Source organism: Oryza brachyantha, chromosome 5 (genome assembly GCF_000231095.2).
Source record: "Oryza brachyantha chromosome 5, ObraRS2, whole genome shotgun sequence".
In the NCBI taxonomy this organism is placed as follows: domain Eukaryota; kingdom Viridiplantae; phylum Streptophyta; class Magnoliopsida; order Poales; family Poaceae; genus Oryza; species Oryza brachyantha.
Window position 1 is genome coordinate 16,852,508 of NC_023167.2, and position 25,137 is coordinate 16,877,644.

The 25,137-nt window shown below is 43.4% G+C and overlaps 5 protein-coding genes across 6 annotated transcripts; 3 read left to right on the top strand and 2 right to left on the bottom strand.

The window, feature by feature from the left end:
* Window positions 1-1,186: 1,186 nt before the first annotated feature.
* Window positions 1,187-6,538, top strand: LOC102721279 (mitochondrial import inner membrane translocase subunit TIM50-like). The gene is made up of 10 exons (XM_006655415.2): window positions 1,187-1,489; window positions 1,609-1,703; window positions 2,185-2,221; window positions 2,703-2,764; window positions 2,850-2,963; window positions 4,163-4,267; window positions 4,355-4,453; window positions 5,145-5,301; window positions 5,422-5,524; window positions 6,223-6,538. Exons 1-10 carry the CDS (start codon window positions 1,234-1,236, stop codon window positions 6,266-6,268), a joined length of 1,074 nt encoding a protein of 357 aa, XP_006655478.2. The 5' UTR covers window positions 1,187-1,233; the 3' UTR covers window positions 6,269-6,538.
* Window positions 6,539-8,631: 2,093 nt separating this feature from the next.
* LOC102703399 (cleavage stimulating factor 64-like) lies at window positions 8,632-11,959 on the top strand. The gene is made up of 7 exons (XM_006654575.3): window positions 8,632-8,784; window positions 8,942-9,019; window positions 9,831-9,869; window positions 9,970-10,509; window positions 10,598-10,696; window positions 11,130-11,315; window positions 11,411-11,959. The coding sequence occupies exons 1-7, from the start codon at window positions 8,692-8,694 to the stop codon at window positions 11,534-11,536; spliced, it is 1,161 nt and encodes a 386-aa protein (XP_006654638.1). The 5' UTR covers window positions 8,632-8,691; the 3' UTR covers window positions 11,537-11,959.
* Window positions 11,960-12,841: 882 nt separating this feature from the next.
* LOC102703685 (probable magnesium transporter NIPA6) lies at window positions 12,842-16,493 on the top strand. 2 transcript variants are annotated; one of them, XM_006654576.3, is made up of 9 exons: window positions 12,842-13,249; window positions 13,344-13,400; window positions 13,496-13,586; window positions 13,809-13,969; window positions 14,089-14,216; window positions 14,320-14,457; window positions 15,012-15,104; window positions 15,728-15,848; window positions 15,946-16,493. In XM_006654576.3, exons 1-9 carry the CDS (start codon window positions 13,102-13,104, stop codon window positions 16,065-16,067), a joined length of 1,059 nt encoding a protein of 352 aa, XP_006654639.1. In that variant the 5' UTR covers window positions 12,842-13,101; the 3' UTR covers window positions 16,068-16,493. The 2 variants fall into 2 exon arrangements, with proteins under 2 accessions (XP_006654639.1, XP_015693271.1); XM_015837785.2 differs by lacking the exon at window positions 15,012-15,104.
* Window positions 16,494-18,944: 2,451 nt separating this feature from the next.
* LOC102721556 lies at window positions 18,945-20,496 on the bottom strand. The gene is made up of 2 exons (XM_040524651.1): window positions 20,123-20,496; window positions 18,945-20,017 (listed from the first exon to the last, which is right to left on the bottom strand). Exons 1-2 carry the CDS (start codon window positions 20,368-20,370, stop codon window positions 19,120-19,122), a joined length of 1,146 nt encoding a protein of 381 aa, XP_040380585.1. The 5' UTR covers window positions 20,371-20,496; the 3' UTR covers window positions 18,945-19,119.
* A 386-nt stretch (window positions 20,497-20,882) lies between these two features.
* Window positions 20,883-23,309, bottom strand: LOC102721842 (beta-arabinofuranosyltransferase RAY1). Its single transcript, XM_015837175.2, has 5 exons — window positions 23,080-23,309; window positions 22,748-23,000; window positions 21,953-22,654; window positions 21,598-21,847; window positions 20,883-21,437 (listed from the first exon to the last, which is right to left on the bottom strand). The coding sequence occupies exons 1-5, from the start codon at window positions 23,307-23,309 to the stop codon at window positions 20,965-20,967; spliced, it is 1,908 nt and encodes a 635-aa protein (XP_015692661.2). The 3' UTR covers window positions 20,883-20,964.
* Window positions 23,310-25,137: the final 1,828 nt, after the last annotated feature.

Genomic DNA, 25,137 nt, shown 5'->3' on the forward strand with positions numbered 1-25,137 from the left:
TCTTCAACAAAACATAGATATCATATCCTTCATAAATATTTTGTAACCAACTCATCTCGTATTGTTCTTGTTCTCCTCTCTTCACATTAGACGTTGAAATATAAAGTGAGAAAAAAGAAACTCAAAATATAGAGTTTCTTTTCCAATATGGATGATGTTATATTTTCGAAGAACGAGATAAAGTCATTTTCCCCTGCGTACTCTATTTTTAGAATGGATGATACGACAAAACATGTGCTAGAAATGTTCTTACAACGATAATTGGATAACACTGATCTATCTGTTCTATACTGGAAACCAATAAACGAAATCACTACCGGTGATGTTCTTGTGAACCCATTAATGATTGTCGGAAACTCAGGATTCATCAGTGTTTGCTGCTACACAGCACTGACAAAGTGGCCCAGAGCCTGAAACGTGGTCCATCTGGGCCTGGTAACGGGCCCAAAATTCCAGTTTACAAAATTTAAGTGATGAGGTTGAATTTACATTGTACATAGGTATTTGTGGGCTGAAAATAAATGAGTACTCCTAAGTTGGGTGTGGAAGGGCCTGTGGGCTGTGACCACCCCTAGGCCGTCTAGTCCACCACAAGGTGCTCATTCTTCAGGCCCATTAAGATGGGCCCAAATCCCGAAAAGGCTAAACAGGCCAAAACATGTATTTTTTACTTTATATATATTAAATTTATATTTATATTTTATGTGTATAATGTTTGCGTGTTAAATTTATACATATAAAGATTTCAATGTATTTATTATATATCTATAATGTTTGTGTATATATAATATTTGTATCTATTGGATTTTCATAGAGAAGAGTTTCTATGTATAAAGGTATATATGTACATTTGTATATCTAAAGTCTGTATGTATAAAGTTTATATGCCTAAATTATATACGTAGTATACTATACGAGAGCGCCAATTCCCCCTATGCACGTACATGGCCTATATTTCGGCCTACTCTAGCTACATTGACTTAGTGGGCCGTATGTTGGATGGGCCTATCCGCGCCGAACCGACAGCGCCGCAGAGTTTCGCATCCACCGTCTTCCAGACTTCCATTCCACCGCAGGAGGCTCGGCTTCGCCTTTTTTCTCTCGCTTAAACCCTCCGCTAAAAACCAAAACCTAAACCCCACCCCGCGATTTAATTTTTTAATACCATTTCTTTTGGTGCCTTCGTCTCCTCCTCCTCCTCCCCCCTTTCCTTCCTTTGCAAGCCGCGCGGCGATGGCGGCCATGACCCGGGCGATGGCGAGATCGCGCGCCCTCCTCTCCCTCCCCCGGGCCCCCGCCGCCGTGCTCCCCTTCTCCACCGCCTCTTCGGCTTCGGCGCCCCAGGCTGCGGCGGCGGCGGCGGAGTCCGACCCCTCGGCCGGCGCAGGGGAGCAGCCAGCGCCGCCGCGGAAGCGGTGGGGCCCGCTGAAGTTTGGCGCCTTGGCGACCGTCTTCGGTGCTCTCGGCGCCGCGGGATACTCCAGCTACGGTACGATCCCGCGGTCTCCCGTCGCGATCTCGCGCTAGGAGGTGTTCTCGTTTGGGTATTTTTTGGTTCCCTTGCCGCGTTTGACTTGTGCTGTGTGTCTCCGTTTCGTTTGTGTGCAGCTTATACGCTCGAGGAGGTGGATCAGAAGACGCTTGAGTTCAGGAAGAGCATGACTACGCCTCGCTCTGTTGCGGAGAATGCCTCCGAATTTGAGGTAGTGACATTTAGGATCTTAGGATACCTACTCCATCGTTTTCTTATTGATTCTGTGAGGGGCTAGTGTAGCCGTGTAACACTTAATTTTGTGAGGGGCTAGTGTAGCTGTATAACACTGGGGCATGAGAGGGAGGGTTCTATTGGCACATTAGCTGGTGAATGTGACCCTGATGATATTATTGTCACCTTCAGCTCAGTTCGTTGTAATGCATGAAATGAAAGAAAGCTTTCAAAAGCAAGGATCCCGAAACAATTGGTAGTTCTAGTGTTCTTATGCCTTCAATCAAACTGTGTACAACTGATTATGTTGAGAGCGATTTGCTGTCAAATAGAAACATGCAGGCAAAAATGATTGTCGTTTTCTGGTTAGATCAAGAGCAAGATCTGTTGTCAGCAATCAGCAATGAATAACTTCTATTGAGTGTGGAGTGTGGACTATGTCTAATACTTGAATGATTGTGGTCTTTCTTCTGGTGCAGAAAATCCAGGCTATGGTGTACTCAACGGCTATGAAAGGTACATTTTATGACATGTGCCTTGTATGTATTCTGATCTTCTGTATAAATGTATAATGATGCACGATTAAGCTATATCAGTAAATTGCATGTATGCTACTGTAGGTAGTCACTGATTACAGAATTTCCATAAGTGGATGCAATGGAACTGTGCTGTACTTCTGTTGAATGCATACATACTTAAGTCTCTCATTGAAGTTTCATATCTTATGTGGCAGTGTGTAGTCCTGGTCTCCTGGGACTGGGAGAGTGGGAGAACAGAATAAGTTCCCTTAATATATAGATTTGTGTAAACCTTTATAAAAATAATCACCAAAGTTTCCTATTAAATATGGTGTTTTCCTGCTTGCCTTATACATATTACTATTCTAAGATTGAATATATTTACACTCCATATCATTCGTAGAATCTCATCTTAGTTTGTTGATGCATACCTATTTGGTTCCTTCTCAATATCCACTTTGTACAATTTGTTATTGTAGTTCCTGTTGCAGCAATAGAATTCTACATGGATGTTAGACACACAATTGAGGATCATATTCGGGTTAGTTACAAATTATAAGCTTCTCAGCATTCGTTACAAATGTTTCGAGTTAATATTTACAACTGACTTGCTATGTCTGTTTCAGGGCTTTGCTGAACCCACGTCAGACAAATTGCTACCAGATCTAGAACCTCAAACTCAGCATATCTTCACTTTAGTTCTCGATCTGAACGAAACACTTGTTTACTCTGATTGGCAGGTGCAGTGAAGAAGATAATTCAGTTGTTTTGTCTATTGTGCAAACTCTGTTTTCAGTAATATGAGCTAAACATTGGGCAGGATGTAGATTTGTCTTTATTGTGAAAATAACTTCCGTTATTTTAGTCCAGACATCAATTCTTATCCCATCATACAGCCACGCAGGAAAAATGTGTACTAAGTGAAGCTTGTTTTCCTTATCAGATAATATGCATGAAGCACATTTGTCACTAGACTTAAATATGGCAAACTCTTTTAAACCCTTGAGGGGATATCCCCTCATTTCTTGCATGTCATCTAAATAGTTATAAAAAAATGAAAAAAATTAACAGGATAGGTTAATGTATGATATAGCACTACACCCCCACGCCAGATCAAATTTGACTCCTACAAGTTGCAAAAGAAAAAAAAGAAAAGAAATATGACTTTGGATATATGTATGGGTTATCATAGTTTAAATTTTCTCTTTCTATTACAACTTATAGCGGTAATCATAGTGCTATATCACACATTAACCTATATTGTCAAATTTTTCAAAACATTTGGTTGACATGCAAAAATGAGGGGACACCCCCTTGAGGGATTAGAGTCCATTTCCCTTAAATATAACCTTGTTGGACACTGTATGTAGGAGAAATCAGTATTGCATGTTGCACATGATAATTTACCACAAACCTGCTGAGGTAGAAGTGGAATCTACCAATTGGTTCATTTTGCTCCATCATATAGTTTTATTACATGTTAATAATGCATAACACAAGCATAATGTTTATCCACCATCGGACACTGTCAAGCTAATGAGTAATATACACTTATTTTAATTTATAGATTGTATTTTTCTTTGCAGTTCTTTTCATTTCCATTAACACATTGTCATCTTTCAAACATGTTAAGAAGATATGTCTTGTATTGTTCAAAAAGAAGCAAATATTGTGTAACTTGTAGTGTATGCACCCCAAATTGGTTCTCTACCTAGTTGTTTATACGTTGTTGTCTAGCTTGCTTGCAAGATTTTCCATTGCCTTGAAAGTTATAACACAGTTGAATGAATGTTGACCTCAATTAGAATCATGCTCATGTGTTTTCATGATCCCCTTTTGAAGGCTAATGCTTAAAATGCTTTGCTATTTCTTATCCTTTTGCACGTTTCTTATTGTGTTATCCAGGAATGCCATAATAATATTGTTTCTTCTTGTACAGCGTGAAAGAGGATGGAGGACCTTTAAGAGGCCAGGAGTTGATGCTTTTATAGAACACATGGGAAAATTTTATGAAGTTGTTGTGTATTCTGATCAGTTGCCTATGGTAATTGATCTTAACTGTTTTTCAATGTAATGTGTTTTAGAGTGTTATGCCATACTAATTTTTTATAATATATTTTTATATGTGCAGTATGTTGACCCTGTGCTTGAAAGGCTGGACACAAAAGGTTTCATCACAGGCAGGTTGTCAAGACCTGCAACTAAGTATCAAGATGGTAAACATTATCGGGTAAGCATATTGGATTGATTGACTTAGTGTTCTTGGCAATGAAATGCATTTCTTTATGTTTTTCTATAGAGCCCCACCTGAATAGTGATTATCTTACATTTATATTCTTATTCATCGTTCCATCTCCATTCTATCATGTTTCTTTTAATTATGTACTCCAAAATAAGCATGTGGACTTGTGGACTCTCCCTAGCTTCCTAAAAAAATTGGGGGACTGAAGCATGCAAATGAGGATAGCAGAAGCACCTTAGCAATCTTTATATTGTAAATGAATACCGGTGTCTTGATTATAGAAAACGTTTCTATTGTAAATTTGTGAGGCATATTAATAATGTGGGGGCAGGCACATACTTGTTCACTTCCTTTAAATATTTCATTCTTTGAGATGTCAGTGATGATGGTTTGTTCTCCACCCCATCCCTTCCTGTTGCCTAATCATGCCAAAATGTGAACCCTGCATCATCGACCTGGCTCCTGCACTCGTTCATCAGCTAGCCAACGTATAATATTTTTAACTTCACTATGTTGTGGATGGACAATCAATCTGTTGCAGTGCATGCACAAAAACTGTTCTAAGACTAAATACCTAACTAAGGCAAAGACTAAATACCTAACTAAGGCATGTTGTAGCATCAACTTCCATTTTCATATGGATTTATCCTTTATATTTTGATCTTATTTTTCTTATCAGGATTTGTCAAAGTTGAATAGGAATCCTGCGCAAGTTATCTATATCAGTGGGCATGCTCTTGAATCTTGCTTACAGCCAGAAAATTGTGTTACGATTAAACCTTGGAAACTTGAAGCTGATGACACCCAGCTGCTGGATCTGATCCCATTTCTAGAGTGTAGGTGTTCCAATCCTTCTCCTTTCATACACCATGTGGTTTTAGCCTTTTAGGTGGCTCTTCCTGTTGTATTATGGAATCAAAGTGCTTAAACCTTGACAAGCCCAACATGTGCTGCAGATCTTGCCATGGCTAGACCTGCTGATATTAGGACTGTGCTTGCTTCCTATCAAGGTCATGATGTCGCTGCAGAGTTTATCGAGCGTTCAAAGGAACACCAGAGGTAAGATCATGTTTCATCCTAATAGAAGATGCCTGGCATTGTGAGTATATGCATGACTTCTATGAAAGCAACACATGGTATTCATTGTAATTCACTTGTGGATGTACCTCGTGTGGTGCATATGGGCTGACATAGCACATGTAAATCTGATGCTCCCAGTTTCCACAGGAAAAATTCCCCTTCTATGTGCTAGGGCTTAAAGAGTATTTTATTGTTTTGCCTGACTAACCTGGGCTTAGATTTCTGATCTTTACAAAGCCTGGGGTCTAATGTTTTCACCTTGTGCCAGTAAGTTTATGCTCAAAGAGCCAAAGTGGAACCATGCTATGACCAAACTGCAGCTGAAAATTCTGTTAGGAAAATTTATAAAACCTAAATTTAGTTGTAAAAGGTAGTAGAATGGTGTTCCATATGTTTTGTTACTGAGTCTAGGCATGACCACTATCAAAATGTACAACCAAGATTGATGATTTCATTAGTTGACTATCCTATTGTCTATTAATTATCATGCCTCGTGCATTTGTTGAAGCACTATGTATTACTGGATTCAGATGTACCTACATTTACATGTGGTTTCATGTTTTTCCTAACTAATACATGTAATTAAAGGATCCCCACCTTTGAGGACTCGTTTGAAGCTACAACAGTTTACCTACGAGTACTTTCTTGTAAATGACCATCATCTTGCCATCTTACAGGCGTATGCAAGAGCAGAAACATCAGGGGCGCATATGGCGACGATAATGAGTCTAATCTGCAGGAAGGATGAAGCTCCAATTGACTCATCTATCCTAGTTTTTTTGCCTTAGTTTTACTTTTTGGGAGAACATGTTTAGCCTTCTGTCCAAGCACCTGAAGTCAAGCTGTTGAATGCGATGAAAAATTGAAATGATAGCATGCAACATTATCAGTTTAGGTTGCAAAGCATTTCGGTAAATGTCAGCCATCAAATCGCCATTTTGTAGTTCAAGGATTCAATTTGTTGACCATTTTAGACTGACTGCGTTTTTTTTCTTCGAGATCACGGCTGAATGTAATCAGTGTTAACAGTGCTACTAAAAATAGTCGCACGCCACTAGCTGTCAGCATGCGCTGAAATGATGCTTTCTTGAATATTTCCTGATCGATACATCTTTTATGGTGTAAAAACACATTTCCTCCAAATGGCTGTATTTGGCTGGCTGTGTGGATGTAAATTGAATGACGGCAAATAACGTGCTAACAGCTCAGTTTTGTTTGGTTGTAATGTGCATGAATGCATTACATATAATTGCAACATTGTCAGATATGAGAACCAAGGTTTCCCCGTCGCTCAGTTCACGGTGTCCTTGAACTCGGCCGCGTCCTGGCTTGGAGGGTCCGGCACGCTAGTGTTCGGGCGCTCGACGCCTGGAACCCAATAACTCGGTCTACTACTATGGCTCCAGGCTAGTGGATGGCCTCATCGAGGTGCTTTTTGGGACGAAAGACTTGTCCACCACTCCACCTACTGCATGTAAGGCCGGGTGCCCTCTTTTAAGACTATATAAAAAGGAACCATGCCAAAGGGAGAGGGGGATCGATCAAGCTCAAACAACCCCAAAAAAAAGGAAAAATTACGATCTGCCATTATAATTTTATTAAATCATTTTAATTCATGTGTTATTGACTCGTGTGTCACATATATCAGTGAGATATCAATGATATACCTTAAATTTTGCAAAATCATAATCATACAGTTACAAATTTCAAAGAAAAAAAAACATACGAAGTTCGAGCATTAGTTTGGGCTGACTTGTATCTCACCAAATCATTAAAACATCACGGGAATATGGTATTACGCCTCCGTGAAAGTTGAATTTGTACGTTTGTTGTGTCTGTGTATTTCATTTCGCCACCTCCAATCTAGCGCTTTCACCCATGTTCCTTGGGCCAAACACAAAAGATGTCCCATAATCTCTCGCTGAAGGAGCTCATCCTCTGATAAAGATAAAACACCGAAATTATGTCTACGTGGTTTGCATTTGTATTTGGATAGAAGCTGTAGTTGAAGAGTGCGTGCCTAAGTAAGTAGATGTCAAATGTGATGTTTGGATACTCCATATAATTGAATTTGCAATTCCACAAAGAACTAAAAATATATTATTATAATGTCCAATGGGTTGTTTGGGCACTTTATACAAACTTGATAGAAAACATATTATTAGAATAGAGTTAGAGAGAAAACGAAGAGAGATGATGCATTAGACTTTTCAAAGGAAATCAAAACCATAAGGTTTGAGCTCAAAGGCAAAAAAGGGTTAATGTGGAATTTTTCTAACCAAATCCTTCAAACCCATGTGCACAAACCATAACTTACACCCACCAACAAGCTACACAAACCAGACTAGGGTTGGCAAGGGGGGGGGGGGGGGGGGGCGGGGACGGGGAGTGCTGGAACGCCCCCGGCCTCGACCCCGACCCCGAAACGAAGTTCGGGGGGAAAACCGTCCCCGACCTGCTGGGCCCCTGCCCCTGAACGGGGCCTGAATTCCTCAAAAATAAAAGAGATATCAATGCAATCATCACAAGATTAAATAGAGTAATACACAAAAATATGACCATAATTTCGAAAGTATAAATGTAAACAACTAGAACTTTAATAAATATCCAAAATAAGGGTCACTATGACATGATTACATGACAATATCACATCACAAATCACTTGGATTTTTCTATCTTTTTACTATTTCAAGACCCTACGGGAATCCCTACGGGTTAAAAATGTCCCTTGGCCCCGGCCCCAACTCCCTGCGGGGCAAAAATTGCCAGGGCCCCGCCCTCGACTGGGATTTTGTCATCCCTAAACCAAGCTCTTCCAACCACCAGGGTTTACCTTTCAGTGGAGAGTAAAAATACCGAGCCCCTAGTGAAGGCGTGAAGCCTGATAAATTTTGGAAAAAAAAATCAAAACTAAAATTAGAATTGAAAATCTCGAGTTCCGTGGACAGCACAGTTGGGCCGGAATGGTATTCCACCGTGCCGGCCCGCAGAAAGTTGTTGGGCCGTATGTTATTGGGCCGGATTGGCAGTTCAGGGTTCCAGGCTTGCAGCTTGAACCTTCTCTTCCTCACACGGTCGCCCTCCGGCCTCCGGCGTCCTCCGCCCGCATCGACTCCGGCCGCTCCTCTCACCACCACTCCCCTCCCATGGCGGCGAACCAGCCGGCGGGCGAGGCCCTGGCGGCCAACATCTCCGCCATGTCCCGCCCCGAGATGTACGACCTGATGTCCCAGATGAAGGTGCGCGCCCCGCCCCCAACCCTCGAACCCTACCAGGCCCCCCGATTCCTCTTCCGCCTCTCTATCTCTCTCTCCATCGTCGCTGGTTTCTCTCAAACTCTCAAACTTCTCACCTATTTACCGTTGCGGTATTCGCTCGGCGCCGCCGCCCGCGCAGGTCATGATCGACCACGACCAGGAGAGGGTGCGACGGATGCTCGTCGACAACCCGGACGTCACCCGCGCTCTCTTTCGGGTGAGATTCCTCGCATCCCCTGCGCTGCGCTCTCTAGTGGATTTTCGATTATTTCTTCTGTAGGAGAAAGGTGGACGTGGTGGTGCCTCGGTGCGACCGCTCTGGAAATCTCGAGATTTTTAGGGTTTTGTGAAGTTTCGTTCCGATTATTAAGCGTAGGATTTCGTTTATGGTTAGTACAAAAGCAGTAAATTCATGTTATTACAGGGTAAGGTAATCTAGCTGGTAGTCGCTTAACCAATACAGGAAGGGTGAGACTTTTTGCTCATCCAGTTAGGCCGAGTTCATGTTCGCATGGGGATAAAATGGACTTTATGCAGCAAAAGCTGTGTTGGCTGCTCTTTACACGATGAATTCGGTGTTCCAAATTCCAATAAGTCCATGGGGGTATAGTGTATTAATGATGATAAAGTGCTGTGGTTCACTTCTTAGTTTTAGCCTAATATGTCCACCAAGTCCCACTCTTTCTATGTGAAAGAACTGTATGAAGAAGAATGTCTACCGTGTATTTCAGTACTTCTGTTATTTAGCAAATCATCTACATTTGAGTCGACAGCTTCTTATAATATTTGACCTTAGTTTCCCAGCAGTTTGTTCAGAACATTCATTTTCTCGTATACACATTTGTGTTCTAGTTCATGTAGCAAAATCTGACTTGATATATGCCACAACAGTATAAAATTATTTAGTATGGTGTTAGCATCATGCATCATGTATGTATGCTACATCCAACTACATTCTGTTGCACAATCAATAATTTCATGTATGCATTTCTGCAGAATGTTTTCCTTATATCCATTTCTTCTTGCAGGCACAAGTAGTACTTGGAATGGTGAAAACTCCTAAAACTGTATGTAAATTAAGTTAGTCAGGTTTTCTTTACATTACATTTGAATTGCTTATAATAAATGGGATTTTCATCACAACACCAAGTTCTTGTTGTATCACAGGCACAATCTTCAGACATGGCCCAACCTACAGCTCTGCAGGCAACACCATCTTCATCTGTTAAAACTACAGTTCAAGATCATGCTAGCTTCCCCAAACCTCAGTTACCTGCCAATCAGCAGAACATGCAACAATCTGGCCCATTTTCATCTGGCTCATCTAACATGGCATCATCTTCGGACCTCCCAGCTATGTCAGCCAACCCCCAACAATCAGCACAAGCTAAAGGTTATCCTATCCATCAAATGCCTCCTGCATCAACAACTCAGACATCCCAGCATCCAAATGTTACCCTACCTCCTCATGTTCCATCACAGTATTCAAATATTCCATCACATATGCCAATAGTTCATAGTCAGCCACAGCAACCTTTGCAAAATCCTGGAATGTTTAACCAACAGTTACAACCACCCTTGCCCCAGTTGCCTAGGCCTCCCAACATGCAGCCCTTCGCACATCAGATGCATCCGCAAATAACCAGTTCATTTGGTCTGAGTCATACAAATGCTCCTCAGCACATGTTGCAACAACCAATGTTTCATGTAAGATTCTGCGCCAAATCTTCATTTCCTAAAATCTTGAAGCTATGATCTGCAAACTGACCATCAAAACATATTTGCAATTTTTCAGCCAGGTGGGAACCCACAAACTTCCTTCCTTACAGGTCAACCACCATTGCCTAATCAACCGCCACCATTGCCTAACCAGCCACCACCCCAGCTATACCAGGTACACTTTCTTGTCTAATACTAAAGATATGATCAGTTCATCACAAGAGTTTTAGGTCTTAGTATCATGTACATTTAAATTTTGTCGAATGATAACTATGACCTACTACTATTATGGGGTGGTTATTTTATGACTGATGATGGGATTTTATATATACGGAGTACTGACCTATGATCTACAATTCTACATTACTCTTTGGTTTAATGAAGTAGCACGTGAATGGTTTTTCTTATCTTTTATCTCATAAACATGTACTGTGGAAATTCGTGTAGCCTATAAAAAAAATGCTTGGTAAAGTTATCATCTGTCTATTGCTTGGACAGCTTTACTGTTGCACACTTGCACTTATGAGTCTACTGGTCTCATCTTTCGTGTGATGTTGTCATCATATGCTTAGGGGTAAAATAACTCCTGCAATCTTTCTGTTTAACAGGGTAATTCACATGCCGCATCACACTACAATTCTCAAAGCATGCAAATGGATAGATCAACTCCATGGGGGCGGAGTAACGCGGAAGCATCTTCAGCTGGTTCCCATTTTCCTGGGCATCTACCTGGGTTGCCTGGACAGATGACCCAAGGAATTGGTGGTATCCATTCAGCTCGCCCTGAAGCACCTGTAAGTGCGCCTGTTGTTAAAACTTGTGTCATCTGTTGTGTTATTCTCCTTTTTTTCCATAGAATGAACCATTCACCTGTTTGTCGTTGAATCAGTTGACACCTGAGATGGAAAAGATGCTCGTACAGCAAGTCTTGAGCATGTCACCTGACCAGATCAGTATGCTGCCTCCAGAACAACGACAGCAAGTCCTTCAACTACGAGATGTGCTACGGCAATGACACACAAGCTGCTTATGCGTAGAACAACTCCATTCCAATAGAGCCCTTCGGATCAAACCTGTTGTCCATGCTAATCTTATGCTTCGATACCCACCTTCTGAGCAGCCACCATTAAGCTGATTGACATCTCGACTAGTCTGCAACTTACCTTGAAATTTTTGTTGTACAATGCTAGTCTCTGCCATTAGTTATGGTAAATGTTTGAACATGTATTATGATTCATGACCGACAAGTGAACATCATACTTTTGTTACTTTTCCTACAACACTTCAAAGCCTTGTTCAATTGACGATTGAATTCATGTGTCTAGTGGCATGGTGCTCTTGAGATGTACTAGTAGGATCTATTTATGGGAGTTAATGATATTATACCCTTGGTTTTTTTACCGTTTGTCAACGCCTGCCAATCTGGTATTCTGGTGGTGTAATTGACTCTGGATTTTCATTGCAATTGTTGGAAGTCATTCTTTGTTTGGAAGTTAATCGTTTATTTCTGCCGTGAAAACCCTAACACTTTTGCAAAATTGTGCTTCACATGGTGATTATGCTTTTATCTAGAAGCGCAACGCAAGCACCACTCTTTTTAATGTTTGCGCTTTATATAGTTTTATTTTATTTTCCCCTACTCTGATTTGTACCATAAAATTTACCATTAAGATATGCCGTTCGAAAACAGAACCACCACCCCAAGTCATCCTGTCATGACGGGATAGCTTATAACCCAAACTCTATCCTACCTAAACAACGAACCATAAATATGTTATTATCCAAGACAACAAGCAACCAATATATTATTATCTTAAGAGTGACAAATAGTTAAATGCCCCATACGTCTATACCCTTTAATAACTTTAAAAAATAGATTATACTTTAATCCTTCAATCTGAATTATTTAAAACACTATATTAAGGTGATTTGGTTTAAAGCCAAACACCACCTTAATAATTTTTACTAGTAAGTTTTGGCATAACCAATTTTAATTTGGTAAAGTTACATTTGGAAGTAAAACCAAAATATCATAAGTTACCGTTAAAGCAGCGGATTCTTTGTAGGCTTATCAAAATTTGCCTTCAATCCAAAATACACAAAATAGTATTTATAAATTAGCAAATATTAACAACGCCACTTTAGGACACGAACTAAAACCAATCGTTGTGATACTTTTTCCTGCTAAAAATATTCTTCTGACAGGTGGGTCCTACCTACGACCACGACCATCCCCCGTCAGCCCGTCGTCTCACGGAGCCAGTTTAACGAGGCTACGCTACAATCTCAAGAAATTTTCCATCGTCGAAGCAAAAGAAAACGACGCCTAATCAGCGTGTTTTGTTTCGTCTCGTAATCCTCCTTGGCATCTTCTTCCTCTCTTCCTCCTCCACCCTGTAGCTGTACAGAGGCTGCAGAGAGGAGCAGGAGCCTCCTGGCCAATCAGCTCTCGCTCTTCCTTCCAAGCAACAAAATCCTACGCGGAAGCCATCCAAGAACCACATTCCAGTCGGGAGAAGCAGCGATTTGGAGGAAATCTGAGGGGTTTGGGTCGCAATTGGAGGACAGTGGTGAGCGGGGATGGAAGGAGGAGGAGGGCAAGAGTTGTCGACGGACAACGTGAAGGGGATTGTCCTGGCGCTCCTCTCCAGCGGCTTCATCGGCGCCAGCTTCATCATCAAGAAGAAGGGCCTCCGCCGCGCCGCCGTCGCCTCCGGCATCCGCGCAGGTCGCCTCCCCAGTTCTGGTTCCTGTTCCACCTCGCTGTTCTTGAATTTTAACCTGTTGAAAAATTACTCCCTTTTTTGGTTGGTTTTGTGCAGGGGTTGGTGGGTACTCGTACCTCCTGGAGCCCCTGTGGTGGGTTGGCATGATCACCAGTAAGGTTTTGTTTCTTTTCCTGCAATTTTAATACAACAAAGGAAGAGCAATATTTGTTTACGGTATGATTCTGAACAAAGTTGTATCCTTTCAGTGATTGTGGGAGAAATTGCCAATTTCGTCGCATATGCATTCGCTCCGGCGGTTCTTGTTACTCCTCTGGGAGCACTGAGCATAATTGTTAGGTACATACAACAAATTGTAATTCTCTTTGCAATTGTTTAGTTAAAGGAAAAGTCTATGGTTTTGCGAAGTACCAGGAGATACCAAATTTTTAGCGTAAAATTTGGTAACTCCGACTCTAGGCACCGAAGCTTTACACTAGAAAATCTGCTACCTAGTAAATTGCCCTTTGTTGAAAATGATACTGAAAGTGGTATGTGTATTCTTGGTGTCTTCACTTTCAGTGCAGTGCTGGCACATTTTATCTTGAATGAGAGGCTGCACGCGCTCGGTGTTCTTGGTTGTGTGATGTGCATTGCAGGATCAGTAGTGATTGTTATCCACGCTCCGCAGGAGCAAGAGATTACTTCAGTGAGGGAAATTTGGAACATGGCAATACAGCCTGGTAAGAATCATCGTTATATCATGGGTGTGATTCTGCTGTTCCTGATACCCTTTAATTTTTTTTTCTTGGTTTAAGTAAGTGAAATCTGTTTATTGAGATGTTTTCATCATCCTTTGCAGCTTTCTTGCTCTATGTTGCTTCAGTTATAGTGGTGGTCTTTGTGCTAGTGTTCCATTTTTCCCCTCTATATGGGCAGTCAAATGTGTTGATCTATACTGCCATCTGCTCTTTGATGGGTTCTCTTTCGGTAATGTCACTTTTGCCAGCATTTGCAGTATCATATGTTTTATGCCTAATTATTTGACTTTACTCTCAGTTATGATAGTGCTAATGGTTGTCTATATATTCAGGTAATGAGTGTTAAAGCTCTTGGTACATCCTTAAAGTTGACGTTTGAGGGGACAAATCAATTGGTATATCCAGAGACTTGGTTCTTTATGCTTGTTGTGGCCACTTGTGTGCTAACGCAGATGAATTACTTGAACAAGGTTTGTACAGATCCATTACGAATTGCATAGTACATTAATGAATCCATCTGTCTGTTAGTGCACTTAGGGTACTGTATTATCGGTTTGTGATCATTTATATGCTCTATCAAAGTTTAAAATAAATATTCAGGGACTGATTAACTGGTGAAACTAAAAGAACCAATCTGAATATTAGAACTATTGCTATATGACTATACCAAACATGTCAAGAGCTGTATTCTGTCGTTCTTCTCAATAACAGAACCAAATATTTGGCAAAAGAATAGGATGTTTTCACAAAATTGTACTGAATACTAGTATTTCTTCACCATTCCATTCTAGATACTGTTTCTATTATTATTTTCAGTTCAATGACTTCTGCCTACATTATCTGGATAACTACTTGACTACTTGAGGCAAAACTCCCTCGCATTGCACTGAAAACACTTGTATTAGTGTCTAAAAATTGTAAATGAATCTTGAACATCATTCCTTAGTCATACATTCTATTATGGCTGGAAGGTCTTATTGCATTAGCAACCTTCAGATACTTACACTTTACCTTTTCTCACCAGGCACTTGATACATTTAATACTGCAATTGTATCTCCAATCTATTATGTAATGTTCACAACACTAACAATACTTGCAAGTGTCATAATGTTCAAGGTAATATATTTGTGTACTTACCATCATATATCCAGTTCTTTGTTCTCTCTACTGCTGCCTTTCATCTGGTAGATGATGTCAATATCCAAGTTATATTTCTTTTTTTTTTAAGAAACTGAATATCCTTGATTTCTAGTTAGCTTCATATCTTGTTGGGACCCCTTTGAAAAGTTTCCTGTCATCATCGCCTTTGTTTCTTATGTACGCCTCAACTGTTGTACTAAAGCTACAGTTAGTACACTATTACAGCATTCATGTTGCTTCGAATTGAAAAATGAAAACCCCCCACACTATTTTAGTACTTGCTAGGAGCTTCATTAGCTTAATCCCTTGAGATGAAAAACTAAGAATAATGGACGTGGGCCCATGTAAATGATTATACTGTAACTCCAGCTTTCTTGCTCATCGTACATTCCTACTGGGCATAAGTACATAAAAAAAAATTGATGGATTGAGCATACTTTATCCTCTTGTGTTAGCTGGCAAATATAAAATTTGTCTCAGCTGATGACTTGAAGCTCATTGGAGTGAAATGTAACAATAACTAATTTTCCATTACTTAGAGAGTTAATGGTTGATGTATGAGCTAACACAATTCCCATGCTACTCTAATGATTGGACAGGATTGGTCTGGTCAAAGCCTTGGAAGCATTACTTCTGAAATCTGTGGTTTGATTGTTGTGTTATCTGGTACCATTTTGTTGCATGTGACAAAGGACTACGAAAGGATTCCACAGTCCAGAAGTTTGTGACCCTGACTATTCCTTTCTACCTGACATTATATATTTGGACCTCTTTCGATCAATGTTTATAACATCACATTATTCTTCTCATGTTGTAGGTATCTACGCACCATTGTCTCCCTCCTTGACAACAAGATTAAACGGAGACTTATTGAAGCACGTCGAAGGTGAGAGAAACTCCGACGAAGAAAAAGCCCTAAGAAGGCAAGAGATGTACTAGCTCCAGAAGATTGAAGCGACCGTGAACAATTCCGATTGACGCTCGAGCTAGCAGTGGAATCTTGACAGGAGTGATGGCTGTGGTCTGTTGGTCTGTACATAATCAGACATCTGCAGCAAATTGATCCAAAGGATTGAAGGTGACTGCCTGCCTGTAAATCTTGAGGTGGTTTTGGGTGTCTGCAGGGTTACTTCCAGTAGGTAGAATCAAAGTTCGGTGCACAGATTCTATGATTTTTTTTTCTTCTTTCCCCCTCAGTATCCCCAGTTTTGTCGGCATTTCTTTCTTGCCTCTTGTATAAAAGATTTGAGTGTGAGAGATTGTATTGCAACGGCGAATGCTGTAAATTATATTATTATATTGTGCAACTGCCATAAAAAACCATCAATAGTAAGTGGTTCAACGATAACATAACAGCAGGTATAATAAATTGATTAGACGGGCTCTTGACACATCATCGTATTCATACGTGGTGGAGGGAAGAGAATTGATGAGAGAGAGGCAAGCCGGCGACATATCTATCACCCGGCGATAGCGCTCTTTCCCATGCGCTACAGCTCGTTTGTAGCCCAAGTTGTTGATAAAAAACGCGATTGTGGACCCCACCCACCACAGCCGATCCCCTTTCAGCTTTCCACCCTCCTGCCGTACGCACAGGATCCCCTTCCACCCTCCTGTCGCACGATCGATCTCCTCCCCTCAGCTTCCACAAGGTGCGATTGATCTCCCAGCGGTATCGATCTCCCCCGCGCGCGATCGAGCAGCCCCAACTGACGAAGCCTGCGCGCGCCATCTCCCTCCAGGCCGATTCCTCTTCCATCCACGAGCACGAAATCCTCTCCCGAAACAAATCCGCCCTGAAAAATTCATCTTCTGGTAGATTGAGGTCGTCGCCCCCACTATATCCCTTCCCTCTTCCGGCTCACTTAATCTCTCCTGCTTGCACGACAAAGGTTGCGCCACCTCCACATACATCCATGTCTAGCCGGAGGAAGAGAGAGGTTGCGCCACCTCCGCATACCGTCACGAGCTCGTCGTATCCTCCTGGTGTTCCTACCCCTTCCGCTATGCCATATCCTTATGGAGGTCCTTGGTTCCCCACGCCACCGCCGACTTGGTTTGCTTCACCACCATCGCAATCCATGCCGAGTTCATCTGCATGTTCTCTCCCTACAGCTGCCAAGACCAACATCAACACGCAACACGTGCAACTTAATCCTGAAGAATGGTAAGCTAGTTCTGATTTTTTTTTTGTTCTGTTTAACATTGCCGATTTTATATGTCTATTTAATATTATACAAAATCCTAATAATGGTACTACAGTAGTTACTCATTACTCAGAATCATATGTGCTTTGATTTATGGTGTTTTATTGCTTTCCTATGTAATAATAGTGCCTTGTAATTTTTATAATGAACGGAATATGGTTGGTATTGTGTCTGATATGTGCTTGTACAAATGGCTACAAGGATGCAATTTACTCTAGATCATACGCATTGATATGTGCTAGTAGTTGGCTTTAGCAATGGACTACTCCCTCCGTACTCGAATTTCTGGTCGTTCTAGGAGGAGAACATATTACCGTTTTTCTGTTCATTCTGAGAGAAGTAGCCATTTTGAACCCATTTTGCCCCTGCAAAACACACAGTCCCAATGCAATTAAAACTTGACGTCGCTTTGTTTCACGAGCTGCTGCAGCCATGTACGAAGCGTCCGGTTGATAACCAACCACCCATACACAACGCAACCAGCCACCCATGCACAACGGCAGAGAATAGCTCTCCATAGCTAGGTCGCTGCTTTCTGGAGCATGAAACTCGCAGTGCCTTGAAGCTCGTCGCTGTGAACGTCGCGTCGGAGAAGCTCGTCGCCGTCGACGTCGCGCCGGGGAAGCTCATCGCCATGGATGCTGCCATCTCACAGCGCATGGAGGCCAAGCCAAAGGACGTCACGCAAGAGAAGCTCGTTGCCATGGACGCCGCGCCGGAGAAGCTTGTCGCCATCTCGCCGCGCATGGAGGCCAAGCCAAAGGATGTTGAGCCGAAGAAGCTCGTCGCCATGGACGTCGCGCTAGAGAAACTCGTCACCATCTCTCCACGCATGGAGGCCAAGACAAAGGATGTCGCGCCGGAGAAGATCATGCAAAAATGCAAAAAAAAGTGTAAAGCTAGGGATTGAACACAAGACATCGTGTTTTCTTGTTGCCTGTGCTAGCCAATCCACTGGAAAGAGATTTCTAATAAGAACAGACTCCAAGCCGTATTTAATATGGGCATACATGAAAAAATAGAGCTATACTAATGATTTCTTGTATGCTAAATCATGTCCAAAACGACCAGAAATTCGAGTTCGGAGGGAGTATTAGTCAGCAGCTGATTATACTATTGAACTTGCTCTAATGAACTCAAGAGTTGTGGCTTTCAGGCCTCGTGCCATTATAACACACGGTACGTGATGATTGTATCATAACGGACGCTCGTCATTTGGAGTCCCAAGTGCGTCGCCGCCGAACCTTTCTTGTTGCCTAAGCAGGAGAAGACCAGGGGTCTGTTTGAGGAGCTTCTCTCAGAAGCTGCCCTAAACGGTCCATAGCTTCTAAGAATCTGTAGTTATAAATTCTAGAAAATGAACTAAAAATCCAGAATTTGGAGAAGATATGTTTATGAGTTTTTCTAAATTCTTAGAAGCTGGCTACAAACAGGCCCTAGTGTGACTTGTGCAGATTGCGCCTCCTCAAACGTTATTCTTTCCCTTTTCATCCACCCGTTTGCTCTCTCGCCTGGTCATCCACCACCTCACCTCAGAACTTCATGTCACCGCACAAGCAATACAGTACACGCCTAATATAGATTATTGCCAGCACAAATCAGGTGCAAATTAATCGATGGTTTTAATTACAGCGCACTGAACAGCTTGCTCAAAACAAGGCTCACAATCTTGAGACCAAATGAAAGAATCGAAGAAAAACACCAGACCATGGTGATCAGAACATGATCTATCCCAATGTGACAACTCCTACATGGGTGTATGCCATGATGCCCTCCACCAAGCTCTAGACAAGCTCTGTTCCAATGCTCCCATGATCCTCTGGTTTGAGGAAGAAGCCGAGCTGCTGGAGCAGGCCGCCGGGGCGGCGCGAGCTCTCCGAGGATTCCACGGTGCTGGTGATGTACTGCACCTTGTCCAGCCCGAGCAGCCGCATGTCCATGGGGTCTATGCAGTCGCTGATCGGCCGCGCGTTCCTCTCCAGCTCCTCCAACGCCTCGCGCGCCCTCTTCCTCTCGAGCTGACGCTCACGCTGTCGCTGGAGCTGCTGCTTCTCCTGCGCTATGGCTATGAGCTCCCTCATCTGGGTGGCTGGAGATGCTGCTGCTCCCTTGGCCGGTTCGTTGTCTTGCTCCAATGGCGATGCCGTGGCCTCAGCTTCAGTGGGACGACCTGCGGTGTCTGGTTTCTTGCTGCTCTCCCCATCGTCGTCGTCGCCGGAGTCGCTGTCCGATGAGGACGCATCTCTGCAAGATGACCCAGTTGCTACGGGCGAGGCATCGCCAGAGACGTCGACGAACTCGTCGTCTTCTTGCTCGGCGAGCGATAAGAAGTGAACGCTGCCCGCCAATACGGGAGAGACGCCGCCGCAGATGTCGATGTCCATGCCCGTGCTCTGGTCATCGGCGATCTCTCCGTCGACATGGAGTTGGCAGAGCGACGGTGCAACGACTTGCGGGGCGACCTCGCCCTCCTCGAGCTGCCACGGCGACGGTGCGACGTCCACTGCCTCGATCTTCCTCGCTCGATCGAACTCTTCCCGTTCGCTCTGGCCGCGGCGATTCCTCGCTCGGTCGAACTCTTCCCGATTGCTCTGGCCGCGGCGATTCCTCGAACGGTCGAACTCCTCGCGATCACGCAGCTGGCCGCGGCGATTCCTCGCTCGATCGAACTCCTCCCGGTTGCTCTGGCCGCGCCAATTCCTCGAACGGTCGAATTCCTCGCGATCCCTCGCTCGACCGAACTCCTCGCGATCGCTCCGGCAGTGGCGTTTCCCCGCTCGACCGAACTCCTCGCGATCGCTCCGACCGCGGCGACGAAGCGTGCGGTCTCGGGACGGGGAGCGCCTCGCCAAGGCCGAGTCCGGCTCCACCGCCGCCGCCGCCGCGCCGCCATTGACGTCCTTCCGGGCCAAGGCCACCAACGCCTCCGCCTTGCCGAGGAGGCCGTGCATCGCGTCAAGCTCCAACCGTAAGCGGCGCCTCATGTCCCGCCGGCTGGGCGCCGCGGCCGCGGGAAAAGCCTTCGTTTCGGTCATCGCCGCCGCCGCCGCGCCTAGGTCTTCCACACCGAGAGAACAAGAGCACGACGACGCAGGACTGAATCCAAAACTGGCGCGAGGCTACGGCCGTGCACGTGTTGTGCGGAGGGGAGGCGGCGGCGCTATGTATGGCCGTCCATGTCCGAGTCCGACTCCGAGCAGGAACTGTTCATATCCTGTAATCCGACAGGCGACAGCAATGCAGATACGAGTCCGACTCCCATTTTCAGTGCAAAACAAACTGTCGAATAAACGAGAGAGAAAAAACTAAACGCAGAATTAATCCCAGAGCATTTTCAGTTTCAGAATTTATATTGCAACAAGCATGAAGCATATGAGCATTTTCACTTTTTTTTTTCACGACACCGTTTGACTCTTGATTTACGTTTGATCATTTGTCTTATTTAAAAATTTTATCCAAATATATAAAACTGTAAGTTACAATTTAAGTTCATATAATTATAAATTAAATTATAACAAAATAATTAATAATTATATACTATCTTGATATCTCCATGTTATATTGTAATACTTACCTAAGAATCAATGACGTCGTATAAAAAAAACAAGGAGAGAATATAACTGTCAAGCTCATCGATCATACGAGACAGGTTCATCGTTCTGAATGCTGAATCTCTTTGCATCACTCCAATTCTGCAGGCACAGCCTAGAGCTTGGATCATAGTCCCAAAGCCCAGACTCCATCTGGCGCTGCAGCTTCTTCCTCCTCCCACGCACCCAGTTGTTGTGTATGATCACACACCCAAGCTCCCTGCAAGCCGACTGCACATGACGCTTCTCCCAGAGGCCCCTGTAAGCTCCATTGGGGAACCTGTCCCGGCTCAAGAACACGACCGTCAGGTTCGTGCTGGGCTCCAGGCATCTGTCGGCGCCGGCGCGGTTCGCGCCGTCTCTCCCGCACAAGATGTCGTAGAAGCTCGGCTGCTCTGATAGCCCTGAATTCGCTGCGTGTTGTACGATCATCTCCATTGCAGCGATGGTGGCGCCGTCTGATCGTGCATAGTAGAAGCCTGAATTCAGCCGGCGTGGTAGGTTTATGGGTCCTGCCAGCAATGAGCCACAGATTTGAACATTTGGCTGGAAATTTGCACAATTTACATGTAGTGGGTACATTTTCAAGATCTAACATATGACAGGCTAAATTTGGAGAGACAAGGCAATGTTAGTAATAGTAGGACAAAAAGAGGAGGTGAAAACTAGTACCAGTTTCATTGAATTCATCTGATTGTGCTGCAAATGTGCCAGGGCCAAGAGAGTGCAGGAACGACACTGGGTTGTGGAACCAATAAACATCGACATCACTCAGTAGCACATTGTATCCCAGTCTTAGGATCTTCAGAACAATCCGGGACTTGACTTTTGTCACCTGCTGAAAGCACTGGGTTCCAAAGTGGCAGTCATCAAAGCTGACATTCTTCGGTGAGAGTAATGGGTCTCTGAAAACCGGCAATCCCTACAAATGGGAACTCAACACTTTAGTACGATTTGGATATCTGCAAATCAAACATAAATAACATGTAACAAGAAAATATGGCCTGATTTGATGCACGTCTGCTACCTGCAAAACTGAGAACTCATATGTCTCCTGATCTAGAGCACAGATTACAAAATTTGTAACCCTGAGACGGCGCAATCGGCACACCCAGCTCATTAGCATGTCCCTATAGCTTGCACCAGCCACAGCAAGAACAACAGACCTATTCTTGTCGGCAGCAAGTTGAAGAAGCATTTCCAAAGAATGTGGCAAACTAACTGCGACTGAATAGTAGTTTTCCTTCTTACATAGGCTGCCTCCCTCTTCATGTGCAGTTTGCTCTTTGTTTATGACTGAATCTGTCAAGTTCAGCTCTTCAATTTTGCTTAACATATAGTCTTCATATTGCTTCACCACTTTATACAGCATTGGAGAGTTTCTTCTTGGCAATTCATAGCAATATGATCCATAAACTGTAGCCAGATGTTGATTGATGCCATACTCCCAGGATCCAGCAGGGGAACTAGCATTTCTGCTAGTACTAATGCCATGTCTTTCACTGAAATTTTCAGGATGTAATCCAAGAACAAGATTGCTTGCATCAAACACAAGTCTCGTATCAGATGAGAGAGCCTCGTGAATCAGCCACCTATTGTGTGCTCCTCTTCCATTCAGAAAAGAAGGCATCACTCCTGCAATCAAAGGACTGCCCGGATTGTTCCACGCCACAATGAGCCCCCTGTCACTGCCATCTGCTGCCCACTTGTCAAACTGAATCTCCTGCAACTAAATGGATCGAATGGAATGGAAGAACATTTGCTCAGCAACTGCATCGAATGAGAATCTATTATCTTTATATGAATCTATGATTAAAGGTACCTTCTTGAAGCTGACTTCTTTGTCATCTTCATCTAACCATTGCGTCCCGTTGTCAGCGAGATGGTAGGGGAAAGTAGAAATGTTGCGTGACACTGAAAAAATGAACCAGTCGAGATCACTTCTGCTGAGATGTTTCAGCAAGGTGACGGTTTCAGGGAGCAGGACGGTCTCGGCGTCGGCGAGAACGCAGATGTCGGAATCAGCAGCTTGCGCTGCTGCGACCATGGAGTGGAAGAATGGAGTCCCCGTGAACCTGAGAGCCAAGAAAGGAAATGCCATCCAGTTTCGAGACAGTGATTTGCCTGTAAGGCTCAGGGATCGTGAACGCTTACGAGATGTCGACGGCTGGGTCGACGGTGACACGGTCGCCGAGCTTCCCGGAGAGCGCGTGAGCCGACTGGTGGGCGGCGAGGAGCACGACGCTGACGTTCCCCGGAAGAGCCAGCCAGGACCGCACCGCCATCTCCTGCCGCGCGGGCGAGCCGCCGCCGAGCGGAGGCAGCGGGGCCGAGAATACCGTGACTCGCGGACCCGCCGCGCCGGCGCCGGCGCCGAGCACCATCCGGCGGCGATCACCTGCGTCGTGAGGGCCACTACCGGGGCGCGCGCTGTAGGAAGACCAGAGCACCGCGGCGGCGGCGACGAAGGAAAGGAGCACGAGGCACCCCACTAGCTCCTCAAGGACGCCAATCCCGCCGCCGCCGGCTGGCCGGCCGCCGCCGCGGCGGCCCGGGTGAGGACCGTGGCGCGAAGTGACAAGCATTCAGGCGCGCGCGGGCGAGAGGAAGCATCGCCGTGCTCGGCTGCGCCGGTGGGGCCCACCTGTCAGTTGGAGGGACAAAGTGGCAGCTTGACTAACTTCAAACGGAAGGGAAGGCCTCACCTCAAAACGCTCCAGGTGTGGCTGACGTGGTGGACGCACCATTGTGTGACTGACAGGTGGGGTCAATATTCTGTTGGGCCCACTGTCAGTATAATAGATGTAGCAGTGTACTCGAGGCCAAGAAAATCCCTAACATCTCATCCATCCCATCCTCCATCCTAGAAATAGAGGATAAAGAGTAAAAGTTAAGATCCAGCATAACATCTATCTTATCATCTATTTTTGGAGTCATCTATATTGGGAGAGAGAAATTATATATTTAGATGTTCTCTCTCCAATTCTCTAAATAGGATGTCATATATAGATGATCTGTTAGAGTATAAAAAGATACGAAGGATGAAAGTGTTTTAGATGATCATTCAAATAAAGATATAGATGATCAAATTTAAATTAGCTGTTGGGTTGCTCTAGAGTCGTTGGCCGTTTGAGCGATGAATCAGGATCTTGACCGGTTTAAGTAGTAACTTGACGCTGCAGAAACTGTCATGTATAACTGGGCCTAAAGCCCAATATGGAGCCCACCTCGTTTAACTGCCAAATATTGGCCCAGTAAAAGTTGGCCCATTAAAATGCCCACCATAGAGTATGAGAATTATAATGTTTATAAAAACACTGCCAGTAATATTTTAAGTAGTAAATGCTATTCGACAGATTATTTGCATCACGTTTTACTTTTTTCCAAAAAAGTATTTCTTGTAATATTTTTGGACAACTTGTTTTAAACTACTCCTCAGTTTTAAGATAAAAACATTTCTAGATAGTTAAGCAAAAGTTAATGTTAAAGTGGGTGATTGGTTGGTTTTTTAGAGAAAAAACAGAATGACATATTTACAAATAAAAATAATTTGTGAATAAAAATTATATATATGTTCTTAGTGATCTATAAGCCAAGACTGAAAAAACAATAATAAAAAATCCCAAAATTAATTCTAAATTTAAGTTAAAAATTAAAATTTTATCTTATATGTTTATAAGCGAAAAAATAAGATGAACGAAAAAAAATATTGTTGAGACAGAATAATATAAAATGGTTGAATATATGAGTTAGGTGGACTAAAATGGCAAAACAATTAAATGAGAAGAAATGTATCTTCACCTCAGAACTACAAATCTAAAAAATAAGGTCTGGTTTAGATCGAAAAACATCATATCAAATTTTTGTACATATAGTCTAATTATAAAACAAATTTTAGATTTTGTCTTGAAACCGCGAGACGAATTTTTTAAGTCTAATTAATCCCTTATTAGCACATGTGGTTAATCAGGCCCTCCACAGTGTGTGCTGGGAGTGATGCCTAAAGAGGAAAGAGAAGGTTTAGGCATCACTCCACACACTGTGGCAAGTGATGCCATCTCTAGCTGATGCCAAGAAAAATAGGAGCGGAGCTCATTCATGCACCGATACTTATAAATTAAACAAGTATATATTCACTGGGCAGTTGAAATCTGAATCACGTACACATCAGCCAACCCAACATCCATACTCAACGGTCACAAAGTGAACTTT